We start from the raw sequence: 18,386 nt of genomic DNA on the forward strand, positions 1-18,386 counted from the left end.
GGCAGACTGACAACTCATGGGGCCCCCGAGCAATAGGGGATCATGGGGCCCCTGTGTCCTTGCCCAAACTCAAAAAAGCCTATGAAAAAGGTACCAGGGGCATCTCATGGTGCCCCCTACTGACCCCGGGCTCTCGGGCAGTGCCCGAGTTTCCAAATGGTCAGTCCACCCCTGGCCGGGAACTGGCTCCAAGTGAATATCCACTTGTTTGGTGCACAGGCTGTGCTTGGGATGGGTGTCACGACCCCCCTGACACCCATTTTATGCATAGCCTGCGGCCCCTGAAACCAGTTCTATGCATAGCCTGCTCCCCTCAATGTGTAGCAAACTTAAAAGCAGCCCAGCGCAGCCAGTAACACTGCACGTGCACCAAGGTGTCCCTCCTGTAAGAGGAGAGGTCTGCTCTCCACTACAGCATTGGCCAAAGGACATTTTTGGCGCCTGTATTGGTTTGTTTATTTATATCAGCAAAATGCCAATAGGGCTTATTTTGCCCGAAACAATTTGGCAACCGTAAGTTTGGTGCATCCCTAAAGGGAAAATTTTATATATATATATATATATATATATATATATATATATATATATATATATATATATATATATATATATATATATATATATATAATTTTTTTTTTCATTTATTTATTTTTTATTAATATTACTAATGTAATCTAGAACCTGTAGCAACACAGTCTTTGCTGCCTAAAGGAATACCCCTCTAACAGGATTATTGCCATTGCACAGAACATTTTCTTCTTGTACAGGTCTCTACCCAGTTTACAGCATTGTGACTGTGTAGGTTTATATGAGATGACTGCAGAAGCTTACTGTGCCGTATGGTAAATCTGGCCATGCTCATAAGTCACTCTTTGCATACAGCCAAGACTCCTTGGCATAGCATTTTCTATTGGAAATCTTGTGTGCAGTCAATTTTGGGCCTAATTTTCTTTACTGTTACAAAATGCAACAGTGTGTTTCTGAAGCTTAAGTTGGAAGCATGATCAGATGTCCAGCCTTTCCTATAGGAACGTGTCAGGAGGGCTGTTCCTTATCACCTACCTATCTGTTCCTGCTATGGAGCGTTTACCTTCTTTGGCTTTTTGGATTAGACAAAAAAATGTCCTGAATCTTCGCATACAACCTTTTGTGAGAATATAATTTTTTATGCAGAAAATGTGTTTTTCCTAAAGACTACCTTTTTTTTTTTTTTTTTTTTTATCCTTTTATAGTGTTCTAAGTAGAAGTAGAAGAGGTAAAAGACTATTTCCGCTACAAGTCATGTCATTCTGTAATCTTTATGTAATGAGTGTCATCCTTTAATTAACTGAAAACGAGGGTCTCAAAGTTAGAGATTCCTCCATCTTAAAGCTGACCTTTGGAAAACTTCAAGGCTTTGCTTGCAGTGGGCCTGTGCCTACGCGGCAAGGGTTAACTACTCATTTAGTCTAGGGGACGTAAAAAAAAACACTATTTTACTGATCTTTTGTTTCCTTGGCAATTGGTGCTCCCTTCTACTCTGGTAGTGTGCTGTCCCTTGGTGTCCTCATGTGCAGTGAAGGGCTAAGTGCTGGTTCACATATATGCGGATTGGATGCAGTTTTAACTGCATCCAATCCGCATGACACATGAAATAACATGGTGCTATAGTGCCTGTTCACATATGTCTGGTGCACTGGCAGTGCGGATTGAAAAAGAGTCATGTCCAATTTCTGAGCAGTGCGGTTCACTTCAGGTGCAGATTATAGGCTATTGACTTCTATGGGAACCATTTCTAAACCGCACGTGTGAACAAGATAAAATCCTGACCTGAACCTGATGTAAACCTGACCTGAACCGTTGAACAGCTACCGTGTCAATTAGCTGTGAATCCTGAACTTCAATCTACACTGCACATGTGTGAATCAGCTCTAAAGGTTCTGCGTCAGTCTTGATGTCAGGGAAGAAGAGGCTGCAAGGACTGGTCTAGCAGCATGGAGGAGCCTGCAGGAGTAGAGGCTATGGTAAGTAAAACAGCCTTTCTTGGCCTCCTAGGCATAAATAAGCATTTTTTTCTATTTAACCACTTCCCGTACACCCTATAGCAGAAGTACTGCTACAGAGCGGCGTGTGTGTGTGTGTGTGTGTGTGTGTGTGTGTGTGTGTGTGTGTGTGTGTGTGTGTAAATATATACACAGTGGGGCAAAAAAGTATTTAGTCAGCCACCAATTGTGCAAGTTCTCCCACTTAAAAAGATGAGAGAGGCCTCTAATTGGCATCATAGGTAGACCTCAACTATGAGAGACAAAATGAGAAAAAAAATCCAGACAATCACATTGGCTGATTTGGAAAAAATGTATTTGCAAATTATGGTGGAAAATAAGTATTTGGTCAATATGAAAAGTTCATCTCAATACTTTGTTATATATCCTTTGTTGGCAATGACAGAGGTCAAACGCTTCCTGTAAGTCTTCACAAGGTTGACACACACTGTTGCTGGTATGTTGGCCCATTCCTCCATTCAGATCTCCTCTAGAGCAGTGATGTTTTGGGGCTGTCGCTGGGCAACACGGACTTTCAACTCCCTCCAAAGGTTTTCTATGGGGTTGAGATCTGGAGACTGGCTAGGCCACTCCAGGACCTTGAAATGCTTCTTACGAAGCCACTCCTTCATTGCCCGGGCGGTATGTTTGGGATCATTGTCATGTTGGAAGACCCAGCCACGTTTCATCTTCAATTGCTGATGGAAGGAGGTTTGCACTCAAAATCTCACGATACATGGCCCCATTCATTCTGTCCTGTACATGGATCAGTCGTCCTGGTCCCTTTGCGGAGAAACAGCCCCAAAGCATGATGTTGCCACCCCCATGCTTCACAGTAGGTATGGTGTTCTTTGGATGCAACTCAGCATTCTCTCTCCTCCAAACACGACGAGTTGTGTTTCTACCAAACAGTTCTATATTGGTTTCATCTGACCATATGACATTCTCCCAATCCTCTTCTGGATCATCCAAATGCTCTCTAGCAAACTTCAGACGGGCCCAGACATGTACTGGCTTAAGCAGGGGGACACGTCTGGCACTGCAGGATCTGAGTCCCTGGCGGCGTAGTGTGTTACTGATGGTAGCCTTTGTTACGTTGGTCCCAGCTCTCTGCAGGTCATTCACTAGGTCCCCCCGTGTGGTCCTGGGATTTTTGCTCACCATTCTTGTGATCATTTTGACCCCACGGGGTGAGATCTTGCGTGGAGCCCCAGATCGAGGGAGATTATCAGTGGTCTTGTATGTCTTCCATTTTCTAATTATTGCTCCCACAGTTGATTTGTTCACACCAAGCTGCTTGCTATTGCAGATTCAGTCTTCCCAGCCTGGTGCAGATCTACAATTTTTGTTTCTGGTGTCCTTCGACAGCTCTTTGGTCTTCACCATAGTGGAGTTTGGAGTGTGACTGTTTGAGGTTGTGGACAGGTGTCTTTTATACTGATAACAAGTGCCATTGATACAGGTAATGAGTGCAGGACAGAGGAGCCTTTTAAAGAAGAAGGTACAGGTCTGTGAGAGCCAGAAATCTTGCTTGTTTGTAGGTGACCAAATACTTAACACCATAATTTGCAAATAAATTCTTTCCAAATCAGCCAATGTGATTGTCTGTCTGGATTTTTTTTCTCATTTTGTCTCTCATAGTTGAGGTCTACCTATGATGCCAATTACAGGCCTCTCTCATCTTTTTAAGTGGGAGAACTTGCACAATTGGTGGCTGACTAAATACTTTTTTGCCCCACTGTATATATACATACATGATTTTGCATTTCCGGGTAGGGGGCTCTCGTCCTACCTGCGCTGCCACTCTTGGCTGCGGCTGTGAAGCACCAGGTCCTGCCCGGTAATTACTCGCCGATGCCCAGTGATTTCTGAAGATCTCCAACGGGGAAGATGACGGTGTTGTTTACTAACAGTTCTCCTCCCTTTTAGCTCGGGCACACTGCTTTGGATGGCTGTGCACAGCACAGCCATCCAGAGCAGTGTGATTACAGTGAAGCACACTGACACCGCCCCCCAGTAAAACACTCCGCGTACACAGTTAACCCGCACAGGCGATCAAATACCACTAAAAGAAAGCCCAATTTGTGGGGGGAAAAAAGGACGTAAATGTAATTTGGGTGCAGCGTTGAATGACTGTGGCAATTGTCAGTCAAAGTAACACAGCGTGTATCGCAAAAAATGGCCTTGTCAGGAAGGGGGTAAATCCTCTGAAGGGCAAGTGGTTAAAGCAAATATGGAAGCTGCCATTATTTCCTTTTGAAAATACTAGTTGCCTGGTAATTATGCTGACCCAGTGGCTTCAAACCTTCTGAGTAACTAAACTGGAACAAGTATGAAAATCAGGAAAGTAGGAGTAAAGTCATCGCTTCCGATCTGCCTGCTCGCTCTTGGATAGTGACTCAAACAACTGAGACCAGAGGGTCTGCTTGGAGGCCATGCAATATGGCATTTGCAGAATGACAGCCAGCAATGGCAGCCTCCACAGTTCCCTAAAAGTAGGACTTCTAGCTGATCAAATATGAACCAGGAGAATGACTGCTCCGTAGGAGATGTTCATGTGTCACTGTCTGTAAGTCCTTTCCGCATCTGCTTACCACCTTTCCTAGGATACCCTGCGTTTGCTATAACTGGAAAGTCTTCTTTATGAAAGGGTCTGATTCCAAATAAAGCAGAATGTAGATTCTTTCTATGACAATAGTCCTCCTGTATATGACAGGCCAGGTTTCTTTCATTTCATTTATGGATTTGGGTGTAGTGCTTGTCTTTCTGATTCATATATTAGAATACTAAGCTCTTACTATAGTTTATAATTAGAATTGTCACAATATAAAATGGGAGTTCCTCATGTGTGAAATGATGAAAGGCCTAAATGTAATGAGTTTCTGCCTCACCTTAGATTGGTTTAATCATTGGAGTTAATGTGAACTCTGCCCATATTCTTATAGTTGTAAAACTTTGAAGTGGAAATTACAAGAAAGCCTCAGCTGGATTCGTACACTAGTAACGGGGTAAGTGAGAAGTTGCTGACTGCAAATGAGGGTGTACAGCCAAGCCAACGCATCGACCTAATAACTAGTCATTTACTGTATACGCCAAATAATTGTTTATAGCTTTGAATGCACAGGAGGAAAATAGGAATGTCTGGCCGGTTTTTGGCAGTATTGAAGATTAGGTTCCACCATTTCCCTACTGTAATATATTTTTGTCTTTCTTTATCACCTTTGGGGAAATTTCCCATCACTTCCTGTCCTCATGATTCCTTGTCAATAGAACAGGAAGTGAGGTTGAAATCTTGCTGTGCCGACAGATTGGAAAACTAGAGAAGAGTTACTGATCTTTCTTCTGTCCAAAAATGTTAATAAAGTTGAACTTAACCATGTCAATTCCGGGCAATTTTACACCTTCCTGCCCAGGCCATTTTTCAGGTTTCAGCGCTCTCACACTTTGAATGACAATTGCGTGGTCATACAACATTGTACCCAAACTAAAATTTTATAATTTTCTTCACACAACTAGAGCTTTCTTTTGGTGGTATTTAATCACTGCCGGGGTTTTTATTTTTTGCTAAATTAACAAAAAAAGACCAAAACTTTTGAAAAAAACCCATGTTTTTCTTTGTTTCTGTTATAAAAGTTTACAAATCAATAATTGTTCTTCATAAATTTAGGCCAAGATGTATTCTGCTACATGTCTTTGGTGAAAATAACCCAAATTTGGATATATTTTTAGTTTGTAGGAAAGTTATAGAGTTCACAAACTATGGTATAGATCTGAAAATTGATCAATCCTGAAGTACTGACGGCCAATCTAATTTCTTGAGGTCCAAGAATGTCAGAACAGTACAGATATCCCACAAATGACCACTTTTTGTAAAGTAGACAGTCCGACGTAGTTCATAAGAGGAATGGCGAGTTTTTTGAAGTTGTATTTTTTTTGTCATAATTTTTCGGAAAATGAAAAAATTAAAAGTATTTTCAGTATTTTTTTTTTTTTTTTACATACTGTCACCAGTGCAGTACAGCATCATCATATAACTGGCATGGCGGTGATGGCGGTGAACAGGGACACTGACTCATGACAGTATTGGAAAAAAAAAAAAAAAAAAAAAAAAATATATATATATATATATATATATATATATATATATATATATATATATATATATATATATATATATATATATTTTTTTTTTTTTTTTTAATTATTTTTAATTTTTTATTACTTTTTTTTTTTTTAAGATTTTTTTTTCATATTTTACTATGACCAAGGTAGTACAATGTTACCATAGTAACATTGTACTACTTTGGGGAAGTGATCAGTATTTTTTTTTTTTTTTTTTTTTACACAATTTGCTTATAGGAAAGAATTACTTTGCTATAAGCAAGCATTTACCTGAATGACATTGATTCATTCAGTTTTTTTTTTTTTTGTGCTTAGCTGTGATTTGGCCACAGCTAATCACATGACATGTGCATGTGATTAGCTGTGACCATTCACAGCTAGTCACTAGTATACAATGGATGGCATGAATGAAGCCATCCATTGTATACAACTGTCATGTGACCTGCTGTGATTGGTCACAGCAGGTCACATGGTACCGGCAACAGGGGCCGGTACTCATATCTGTCATCGGCCATGTCCGAGGTACATGGCCGGTGATAGATCGCGCCGCTGCACGGCTCTGCAACCGCGTGAACTGCACATGTGCGGGAGGACGCCAACTGGCGTACACCCGGAAATCTAATGCCTTTTTGCGGCCGCCAAACGGCTATAGGCCGGGCGGCTAATGGTTAAAATGCCATACATTACACTGCAACAGATTCAGCTTTTCACTCTTATTCCTAGAAGTTAGAACCTGTGGCGTTTAGGCTCCTTGCACACGGGGCGTTTTAATAACACTGGTAACGTTAGATGTGTAAAGTCACGTTAAAATGTGAGATTTTTTAGCGGTTTTGCATTAGCGTTTAGCCACGTTTTTTCACATTTGCTAGCACCAAAAAACAGATGCTGGGTTGCTGTGATTTACCGCGTTTTGCTGCGTTTTTCAGCGTTAGAGCGTTTTTACAGCTAAAAATCTTCTCTAGATACCCACTAGTCCTGAGTTTATATTTCCAGCCAAAAAACATTCATTACAGTGTATGTGTGCATGGACACAGGATAACATGCTGGGGAGTTTACTAGCTGTAGAAAAAAACATCAAAAGCCAAAAACAGCCGCTGTAAAAACATCCAGTGTGCATGAGGACTTAGGCCTAGTTTACACATGCCACAGCCTTTCAGTAGTGATCTGCAGTGGATAATATGCGTTTGATGGGCAGTGAGGAGGTGATATGCCTGTTTTAGTCCTGTAGATGCTGTAACTGCATGTGTATGGGTCTTGTTCAATGGCTGTACTGCCCACCGAGCATGACAGTGGATAATGCTTGCTGTGGCCTCAAGGCAATGCATTGTGGGTGCGGCATGTGTACAACCCCATCCGGCTACCTTTGCAGCTTAAGGTCCCTTTCACACTGATGGTCCGACCGGGTCTACTTGTCTGTTTTTCAGGTGGACCCGATCTGACCTTCCATAGCCCTCTATGGACCGGCGGGTGTCAGCAGAGATGTGTCCGCTGACACCGCTGGCATCCAATCTGATCCTGTACGCTAAAAACAGACGGATGGGGATCCATCCAATCCCCATCCATCTGTCAGATTGGATCAGATGACAGTCAGGTGGAAGCGGACAGGCGGTCCTTTTCAATCCGACCACCTCATAGAAAAAAATGGGCTGCGTCTGCAGGAGCAGACACAGACCTGTCATCCGCTTGCTCAGCAGAGAGATCCCCTGGATCCGCTGGTGGGTCCACCCCATCTAAAGGGGACAGTCAGGTGTGGTAAAAATAAAGCTCAGGTGCCTGTTTTTTACCACTCTTGAGTGTAAACAAGTCCTTACAGTACACATTAATTTAGTTACAAAAGGGCCAGTGTCTTTCAATTCCCTGGATCAAAACATTTCTTTATTCCCTTTTTTGTAATGTCTTGCTTTTTAAAATAATTTCTTACCTGTTGCAATGTTGATTTTATTCTCAAATACCAATGTATAGGAAGATTCTATCTACCACGTTCCATATGCTTGTCGTAAAGCTAAACTCTGTCCCAAATGAATATTTCAGTTTTGGATTGATAATCACCTTGATCTTGTTTCACTTAGGATAGGAGTGTCAAAGTCAATTACAATGTGGGCCGCATCAGCATTATGGGTGCTCTGAAAGGGTCAGATGTATCTGTAAGACTATATACATTTATCTCTTCTTTATCCTATTATATAATTGCCTCTGCATTTGATTATTACTGGTTTTAGTAATAACTTCAGACTTTTTTTGTTTTGTCTTTGTTTTTTCTGTTTTTTTAATTTAAATATTTATTCATTTTCCATATAGAATACAAATTTCATCATTACTCTCATATAACATACAAATCTTTCAGATATATGCAACCCATTAATTATATCCCTTTTCACTCTTTATTCCCCTTCTATCTTTATACCCTTTACCCCTACCCCCCCCCCCCCCCATTACCCCCCACTCTGCATTTCTCATTACATTGTTTCCTAAGTAATATGTACTTTCACCTATCCCACTCTACTACTTCATATATTTCACCTTGGACACAAAATAACTTTAGACTTAAGCTGTGAAGGGCAGAACAGCATGGAACTTACTGTAGCAGATGGTGAAAGTCTGAAAAGGAGAGTCGCACACTGCTGGTATGATCCACAAGAATCTTTCTTGGAAACTGCTCAGACAGCGCATGGTGTTCTGTCTGAGCTGTCTCCATTAAAATTTCTTGTGAATGATACCAATGATGTGCGACCCTCCTCAAGTGGCTTAGCAGATGTCCACACTTCCACCCCCCTTTACATCACATGTCAAGAGCTCCCCCCACCTTCAGAAGTCAAAAGTCCCTCACCCTCCCTTACATTATAGTGCACCCCCTTACCTTGTGCTGCTGCTGAGAAGAAGCTGGGAGTGGAGCTGGGAGGCGGAAAGTACAGGGTCTGGAGGAGAACCAGAGGAGCTCTGGAGTCAACTGCCAGAGTCTGGCAAATGCTGAGACCAGGGGAGGCGAAGATTACGGGTCCTGCAACTGCACAGAGAGGCAAAGTATGTGTAGAAGGAGTTCTGTCCTCAACTGCTGAGATGAGGGGGGGGACGGACAAGCCTCTGCACAGAGAAGCACAGGATCTGGCAGAGGAGTTCTGTCATCCTCTCTTCTCTGTGGTGACGGAGATGAGAGGGGTGCCACAGCTGCAGGAGAGGTGCAAAAGCCACATGAAATGTCCTGCTGGCCTGGTCAGGTGTTTGGCACATGTGAATTGGGGACTGTTGAAATGTGCTTGCCAGTGTTTTAGTTCTCTTCCACTGAGTAAGGCTGGCCATATACACCTAGATTTTGTGTATACAGTGTAGATGGACAAGTCCAATGGCTATTATGGTATAGCTGATTGGATGCAGCCACAGTCTGGACGTCAATTTTTCCTCCTGGCTCCTTCAAGTTTTCATTTGAAAGATGTCAAACGGATGCTGACAGGGCGACCCGCAAAGCACATTTCATCAGGAAATTGTCAGCTTAAAGTGTCAGTGTCACACAAGCTTTTTTCGGAAGCATTTGCCGTTTACGACTCCCTGTTTCAGATAACCATCTGCTGCACTTAAAGTGCTCAAATAGTAGCTTGAGTGTTTTGTGTTTTTTTTGTGTTTTTTTTTTCAGCCAAGGACCATGCCACACTAGCAATTTTTTTAGCAAAGATTTTATAGCTAGATCTAGAGTTTTGTTATGTAGCTGCCTAAAATGTTTATCTATGCAGTTACAAATCGCTGGTGTCACATAATAATTATCATCATCATCATTTACATTGGATAACAGGAGTATTTACTGAAGCTGATGAGTTTGTAGGCAACTCCAAATGGAACAAAAGTCAACACTCAGCAACTGAGGTATTAATCACTGGAGTCACCATGACACTGACCTTTCATTGATTGTAGTTGATTTTATTTCTGCAAAAGAATTTCTAAGGAGAGTGATCTTGTAGCAGCTACAAAATTGCTTGTTTAACTTACGTGACAGGGGAATTAAAGAGAAATGGTGTTTAATGTGACAATTGCTGTGATGGACTGATTTATATTTGGTCCAAAACACTGCTAAGGGTGTTTTATTAGCCGCTGAATCTGTTTTGCCACCCCTGGGGCCTGGTTCACTTTAGTGTGATATGTTTTGAATGCGATTTCAGGTGCAATTATGTAGTGCAGGTACTGTGCGATTTTTGTGCATGTGTTTTGCGATTGTCATGCAATTTTTAGTGGTGTGTGTTTTTGGGTATGATTTATATGGCCACAGCGGCCTTTCCCAAAGTTACATTGAAGCTGTGTTGTATTGATTTGAATGGCGACCAAAACCGTTTTGATTGTTGTTAGATTCTGTACTTTTTCTTCTGTAATTATCTTTTTTTTTTTTCGTTCAACCAGAGGTATAAATTTAAAAAAAATTACTGAATACTGCATCCACACAAGCAAGAGGGATGCAGGAATCTCCCCCTCTGCACTATTGTACCATGACAGAGGGGACTCCTCACCTGTCAGAATACACTGTTCAGCCCTGCATCCATTGGTTTCAGTGGCAGATCGAATGCCGGTTTTCTAGCAGGGTCAACCGACAGAAGCCTGTGTAACGATCAGCTTCTGTTGAACAGAGAGGGCTACACACAGACTGAAATTCAGCCAGTTCCTGCAGAATCAGCTGAATTTCGATTCGCATGTGTTTTTACTGAATTTACTGAATATTCATTGCACTCTGTGAGTCAGAAGTATTTATCAGCCAGAGTTCCATGAAACACTAGGGCAGTGTTTTTCAACTGTTGTGCCATTTGGGCTCCCCAAGGGTTCAATGAACACGTGTTTTCCCTTGCCCAGTGTCATGCATTGGCATGCTGTTTATGGTCACAACAACCAATGAAGCTCTACTGCCAGGATGCATGGATTCCTGCATTCACTTTGGCTAAACATGGTACTGATCTAGGGAAGACTGCATGCAGGACCACCCCCAGAATTCAGAAGACCATAGAAGTGCACTTTCATCCAGATCTGCTCTGCCTTCTGCCTTGCTGCTGGAGTAAGGTAGGGCTTTGATGGGGGAGGGGGGCACTTTATGTTCAGGGGACTCTGATGTGAAGGGAGGTGTCAATGTTTGGGGAAAGGGGCTTTGATGTACAGGAGGGACACTAATAAGGGTTTTTGATGTGAAGGGGGAACTGTGATATGAAGTGGAAAGCTTTGGTGTGGTGGTGGGGCTCTGATGTGAAGGTTTTCCATTGATGGCAAATAACATTTACATTTTGTACATCATAGACTGCCGTGTCTTGAGAATTTGCATACTTCTAAAGGGTGCTGTGACTGAAAAAAGGTTGAAAATTGCTGTCCTCAGGTTCCTCCAGTGGTTGCTAGGGCTTCTGTGAGCTGTGGCTGATTGACCTTCCATTTGATGGTACCTGGATAGTTCTGGGTCTAACAATACTTGGCAGAGCCAGCTGTAGGATACTTGATGATCTTTTTAGCTGTCTGTAAGAGTGGCATTCTCCCCACCAGCCACTAATGTAAGGGGTATTTTCCCACTGACAACCAATTAATTGGTTTTAACAGACCCCAAGCCCTGAACATAATTTCAAGGGTTTTTCTGTGGGGGGGAAGGTTGAGAAAGGCTGGCTTAGATTGTCAGGACACTTAATCCCTTCATGAAAAGAGGTCATTGACACTTAGATGCTCGGATCAAATTTACCGGTGTCAGTATGCATCAGGTAACCTAACAGTGAATGTATGGCTAATTCGCCATTGTATTCTATTTTTTAAGGCTGTATGAGACACAATGATGGCTAAAGCTGGCAGGTTTGCTTGAAAACAAACCTCATGTGATCACCAGGCTTGGCTTTAATGGCAATCACGATCGGTTTACTGACCATTAATGCAGAGCAACAGCTGTTACAGAGAGCAAACAGTTGGGTGCTCCTAGTTCTCTAATGAAATGTAGGTTAAGTTCTGTGGACAGGGAGGAACAATGTTTAATAGTGGCAAGAAGAAGGGAAGGATAGTTCAAAAACCTGAAGTAACTGCACCAATAACTTGTTTTTTGAGCACCATCAAATTGAAAATCAAGGTACTCCTGGGTTTATGTTCCCTAACTGGGAGAATTATTTATTTCTTAATTTATTTCACTTATTTCAGATATGTTAAAGGATAACTTTCAGGTTTTTCAGTATGTTTCTGGCTCTACAAGAGTTACAGGATTTTAGGCAGACTTAAAAATGTAAAGCAGGATCTCATATGCCGATCAATGCAGTTTTGCACCTGAATGCCCAGCCAAGAACCATTGATCCCTTTTTAGAGCTGTCGGTACAAGCATTTGTCTGAATTAGCTGATCAAAGGGATGAGATGAGGATACAGCTGCCAAGTTAGAGTCCCCTACTAAGAAATCCAGTGCTTGCACCTGTTCCTTTAGAGGAAGATGAAGGTCTTCTGCATCAGACTAAGCCATATTCCCTGTGAGTGCTGCCTGGTACAGAAATTGCCTTCTTATCATTCTCATGGGGGTAGAGGATTTCCCTTTGTGATATATTTTTCCCCCTAGTAAACAAACATTGAGGTTGCACATACAGCAGGTAAAATAAGTATAGAATAAGTCACCATTTTTCTCAGTAAATATATTTCTAAAGGTGCTATTGACATTAAATTTTCACCACATGTCGGTATCAACCCATGCATTCCATACATACAAAGAAACCAGAACAAGTTCAGAAATTAAGTTATGAGTAATAAAATAGAATGACACAGGGAAAAAGTATTGAACATAACTTAAATGTATTTAATATTTCATTCAGAATCCTTCATTGGTAATGACCGCTTCAAGACTCCTCCTGTATGGAGAAACTAGTTGCATGCATTGCTCAGGTGTGATTTTGGCCCATTTTTCCACACAGTCTTCAAATCTTGAAGGTTCCATGGGCCTCTTATATGAACTCTGATCTTTAGTTCTTTGCATAGATTTTCTATTGGATTCATGTCAAGTGATTGGCTGGTCCATTCTAGCAGCTTTATTTTCTTTCTTTGAAACCAATTGCGTTTTCCCTTATCTTTGTGTTTGGGATCATTATCTTGCTGAAATGTCCACCTTCGTTTCATCTTCATCATCCTGGTAGATGGCAGCAGCTTTTATCAAGAATGTCTTGGTACATTTTTTCATTCATCCTTCCTTCAACGGTATGAAGTTTGCCAGTACCGTATGCTGATAAACAGCCCCACACTGTGATGTTCCCACCTCCTTGCTTCACTGTTGGTATGGTGTTTTGGGGTGATGTGCAATGCCATTTGACCTCCAAACATGGTGTGTATTATGGTATCCAAAGAGTTCACGTTTGGTCTCATCTGACCAGACTATATTCTCTCAGTATTTCACAGGCTTGTCTAAATGTTGTGCAGCAAACTTTAAACGTGCTTCAACATGCTTTTTCTTTAGCAGTGGAGTCTTGCGTGGTGAGCGTGCATACAGGCCATGGCGGTTGAGTGCATTACTTCTTGTTTTCTTTGATACAATTGTACCTGCTAATTCCAGGTCTTCTGAAGCTCTCCACAAGTGGTCCTTGGCTCTTGGACAACTATTTTATTCTTTTCACTCCTCTTTCAGAAATCTTACCAGAAGCACCTGGTAATGGCCGGTTTATGGTAAAATTATGTTCTTTCCACTTCCGGATTATGGCCCCAACAGTGCTCACTGGAACATTCAGAAGTTTAGGAATCCTCCTGTAACCAATGCCATCAGTATGTTATGCAGCAATAAGGTTGCAAAGGTTTTGAGAAAGCTCTTTGCTTTTCTCATTCTTGTGTGACACATTTGTAAAGAGACACCTTTTTATAGGCCATCAGTTGAGACCGGACTAGCTGCTATTAATTTGCACTGACTAGGGGCGGGATTGATTTCTAATTACTGATAGATTTCAGCTGGTGTCTTGGCTTTCCATGCCTTTTTTGCACCTCCCTTTTGTTCATGTGTTCAGTACTTTTTCCCTGTGTCATTCCATTTTATTACACATAACTTAATTTCTGAACTTTATTTGTTTTGGTTTCTTTGTACGTTTGCACAGCATGGGATGTTACCGACGTGGTGAGCTTTTCATGTCAACAGCACCTTTAGAAATATATTTACAGAGAAAAATGATGACGTGTTCAATACTTATTTTACCTGCTGTATCTCCACTTTTGCAAAGATGCATTGGTCTGTGGCAGAGTTGGTAAGTCAAATGCTGGAAAACAACCCATAGCAGAAAAACTGTACTTTTGTAGCATGTTACCGTTTATTTCAAGGTGTAGTGTGGATGGGGTTGCAGTGAATCTTCTTTCATTGAGGTTTTTGTGTGTAGCAGGTCTATTGACATGTGTTGTACAGCAGGCTAAGCAGGTCAAATGCCACCTCTTGCTACTTTTTTGTGTGTCCATGTATTTGTTTGAGCAGTGCTATGTTGGAGTGCAAATAGCAGCATCTGACAATGCCCATCTATATGAGCCTGCTTTAAAGCCTACACAGCCCATAGTAATTCCTATCTCAGGGGAGGAGACCTTTTGTGATGGGGCAACTCAGGTGGTGGAGAACAAGGGATAAAACCGTTCGAAGAGGGATTTGGACTACCAGCATCCACCCATATTATTATTATACAATATTTATATAGCGCCAACAGTTTTCTCAGCGCTGTACATTATAATGGGAGACAGTACACGAGAAAGTACAGTAACAATAAAATACACGAGGGGTTCGATCAATGTTCCCTGCATAACTACATGTGACTCCTGATTTAAAGTATATGTAAACCCAATCACTAAAATCCTTATAATCCCAACCATGTTAATGCAATTTCAAAAATAATTCTGTTAAAATAATACTTGGCAGTCCTGCCATGAAGGTCCTTGTTCAAGTACTTGTGTTTATAGTGTAACAACTGTCTCACAACTGTACTTCTCCATTGTTACCATATCCTATGCACCCTTGGTGGAGACTACATGCAGCCTTGCCAAAGCACATTGCTTAAAGGATAAGTACAGCCAAACATCTGTGGATCATAGGAGCGCAGTTTGTTCTGCACTCCTGTGACCCATTTTCAGTCGACAGTGGGCTGAAATCTGCTGTCGGCTGATGTCACTCAATCGATCCAGACTGGGGAAAGATCCCGACTTTAAAGTCATGATCCACCCAGATCCCTGAACCAGAACCTGGCTCAGCTTCTCAGCGATCCACTGAGAGCATGAGCAAGTCGCTCCCGTCCCCTCCACGGCCCGGTACTTCAGTGAGACCTTGGGGGGGGCAGAGCAGAGAGCGGTGACTTACTGTCACCAGCTCTCTTCTCACTGAGAACTGAGTGATCAGCGGTCTTTGATCACTCCGTTCTCAGTGTTAGAGCCGGAAGGGGACAGATGCAGCATCGGGCTGATGCCGCATCCACCTTCTGAAATATAATTTCTAAAAAAAAAAAAAAACCCCTAAACTTCTCTTTTTAAGTGTGGTCCACCGTTGTCTTGATCAGGAAACTAGTCCAGACCACTGATGTGTAGTGAATGGTGGAGCAATTACATTTAAGAAGGAAGTGGCTAAAAGAGGCTGGAGGAGATTAGCAACAATGAGATGCCACAAGGAATGAAAAACAATGCGAAAGCAGTATTTTATGAAAATAAAAATGTGGCATATGTTTGATACACAGTGCTTTAGCAATCTAAATTTCCTCCAGTTGAGGTTTGTCTACTTTTAGCATCATTGTTTTTCTTTTTGTCCTCCTTTTTACACCTTGTGCATGCATTTTTGAAGGACAGTGTTTTATTCACTTGCATGTAATGAACCTTAGTGAATGTTTACTAATTTTAGAAAAACAACCCTTTTTAGTGTTGTTTTTTTAAATAATGATAAGCCCTATTACAGTAAGCAGTATATTGTTAAGATGTTTTGTTTGATAAATACAGTTACAGCCCTCCAGGTTAGGAATTATCACACAGGGTTTCTTTGTTTAGGACTGTTTTATAATTCCTTGTATTCAGCGTGAATGACAGTTGGCGTCAGCAGATGGCAGCAGACAAGTGTCGGGGTCAATAACTGTTTTACAAGTTAGAATTTCTCATCTGAGTTTCAGTTTGTCCCTCTGGAGAAGAATAAAGATAACCCAACTTAACCACTACTATCTGAAATGCACCAATGGGGAGATTATTGACATGCATGCAATAGGCTAAGTGTGTGCTGGAGAGTTGACGCTAGAACAAATAGAGCTCTCCCTTCTCTCTCTCTTCTTTTCTCTCCCTTCTCTCTCTCTTCTTTTCTCTCCTCTTCTCTCTCTCCCCCTTTTTTTTCTCTCTCCTCCCTCTTCCCCTCCCTCTTCCCCCCCTCTTCTCTCTCCCCCTCTTCTCTCTCTCCCCCTCTTCTCCCCCCCCTCTTCTCTCTCCCCCCCTCTTCTCTCTCCCCCCTCTTCTCTCTCTCCCCCCTCTTCTCTCTCCCCCCTCTTCTCTCCCCCCCCTCTTCTCTCTCTCTCTCCCCCCTCTTCTCCCCCCCTCTTTTCTCCCCCCTCTTTTCTCCCCCCTCTTCTCTCCCCCCTCTTCTCTCTCTCTCTCCCCTTTTTTCTCTCCCTCCCTCCTTCCTCTTTTCTCTCTCCCCCTCTCTCCTCTTTTCTCTCTCTCCCTCCCCCCTCTTTTCTCTCTCCCCTCCTTTTTTCTCTCTCTTCCTCTGCCCTCTTTTCTTTCTTTTCCCCTCCCCTCTTTTCTCTCTCTTCCCCTCCCCTCTTTTCTCTCTCTTCCCCTCCCCTCTTTTCTCTCTCTTCCCCTCCCCTCTTTTCTCTTTCTTCCCCTCCCCTCTTTTCTCTCTCTTCCTCACCCCTCTTTTCTCTCTCTTCCTCACCCCTCTTTTCTCTCTCTTCCTCTCCCCTCTTTTCTCTCTCTTCCTCTCTCCTCTTTTCTCTCTCTTCCTCTCCCCTCTTTTTTCTCTCTTTTCCTCTCCCCACTTTTCTCTCTCTCCCCACTTTTCTCTCTCACCCCTCTTTTCTCTCCCTCACCCTCTTTTTTTTCTCTCTCTCTCCCCCCTCTTCTCTCTCTCTCACCCCCTTTTCTCCCTCCCCCTTCTCCCCCCTCCCCCCCTCTTCTCTCTCTCTCCCCCCTCTTTTTTCTCTCTTCCACTCCCCTCTTTTCTCTCTCTCTTCCTCTCTCCTCTTTTCTCTCTCTCCCCCCTCTTTTCTCTCTCTCTCTCTCTCTCTCTCTCTCTCCTCTTTTCTCTCTCTCTCTCTCTCCTCTTTTCTCTCTCTCTCTCCTCTTTTCTCTCTCTCTCTCCTCTTTTCTCTCTCTCTCCTCTTTTCTCTCTCTCTCTCCTCTTTTCTCTCTCTCTCTCCTCTTTTCTCTCTCTCCCTCCTCTTTTCTCTCTCTCTCGCCTCTTTTCTCCCTCTCTCGCCTCTTTTTCTCTCCCCACTTTTTCTCTCTCCCCCTTCCCTTCTTTTCTCTCCCCCTCTTCCACCCCCTCTCTCTCGCCTCTTTTCTCTCCCGCATCTGTTCCTCTTTTCTCTCTCTCTCCGTTCCTCTTTTCTCTCTCTCCTCTTTTCTCTCTCCCTCTCTCCTCTTTTCTCCCGCCCTTTTCTCTCTCTCTCCCCTCTTTTCTCTCTCTCCCCTCTTTTCTCTCCCCCCTTTCTCTCTCCCCCCTTTCTTCCCCCCTTCTCTCTCCCCCCTCTTTTCCCTCTCTCTCCCTTTCCTCTTCTCTCTCTCTCGTCTTTTCTCTCTCTCGCTCTCCTCCTTTCTCTCTCTCTCCTCCTTTCTCTCTCTCTCTCTCTCTCTCTCGCTCTCCTCCTTTCTCTCTCGCTCTCCTCCTTTCTCTCTCGCTCTCCTCCTTTCTCTCTCGCTCTCCTCCTTTCTCTCTCTCTCTCCTCCTTTCTCTCTCTCTCTCTCTCTCTCTCTCTCTCTCATCCTTTCTCTCTCTCTCATCCCTCTCTCTCTCTCTCTCTCTCCTCCTTTCTCTCTCTCTCATGTAACTAAATGTGTGATAAGAGACCTTGGTTATATCAAACCTCTGTACTGAATAAGAAATGTGTGGTCTGTCTTATGGCTCACATTTATACTCATACTATTTCTTTGGCCTCCCCTGCAGATTCGATTTCTCCTGCTGTTCAGCCGACAAGGGAAGTTGCGACTACAGAAATGGTATGTCACACTGCCTGAGAAGGAGAAGCGCAAGATAACACGGGAACTGATGCACATCATTCTTACCCGAAATCCCAAGACAAGTAGCTTTGTAGATTGGAAGGATCTTAAACTTGTGTACAAGAGGTAAT

General features: G+C 42.7%; 1 protein-coding gene across 1 annotated transcript in view; it reads left to right on the forward strand.

Annotated features, from left to right (window-relative positions):
• The window catches only part of AP1S3 (adaptor related protein complex 1 subunit sigma 3), a 57,520-nt gene that overhangs the window by 24,227 nt on the left and 14,907 nt on the right, over positions 1 to 18,386 (forward strand). The window contains exon 2 of the mRNA XM_089694298.1: positions 18,203 to 18,381. Coding sequence (XP_089550424.1) covers positions 18,203 to 18,381 — 179 coding nt within the window. The remainder of the gene's footprint in view (positions 1 to 18,202; positions 18,382 to 18,386) is intronic.

This window comes from Staurois parvus, unplaced genomic scaffold, assembly GCF_062004578.1.
Source record: "Staurois parvus isolate SC_StPar_1 unplaced genomic scaffold, SC_StPar_1.0 ptg000658l, whole genome shotgun sequence".
NCBI classification, from domain to species: Eukaryota; Metazoa; Chordata; class Amphibia; order Anura; family Ranidae; genus Staurois; species Staurois parvus.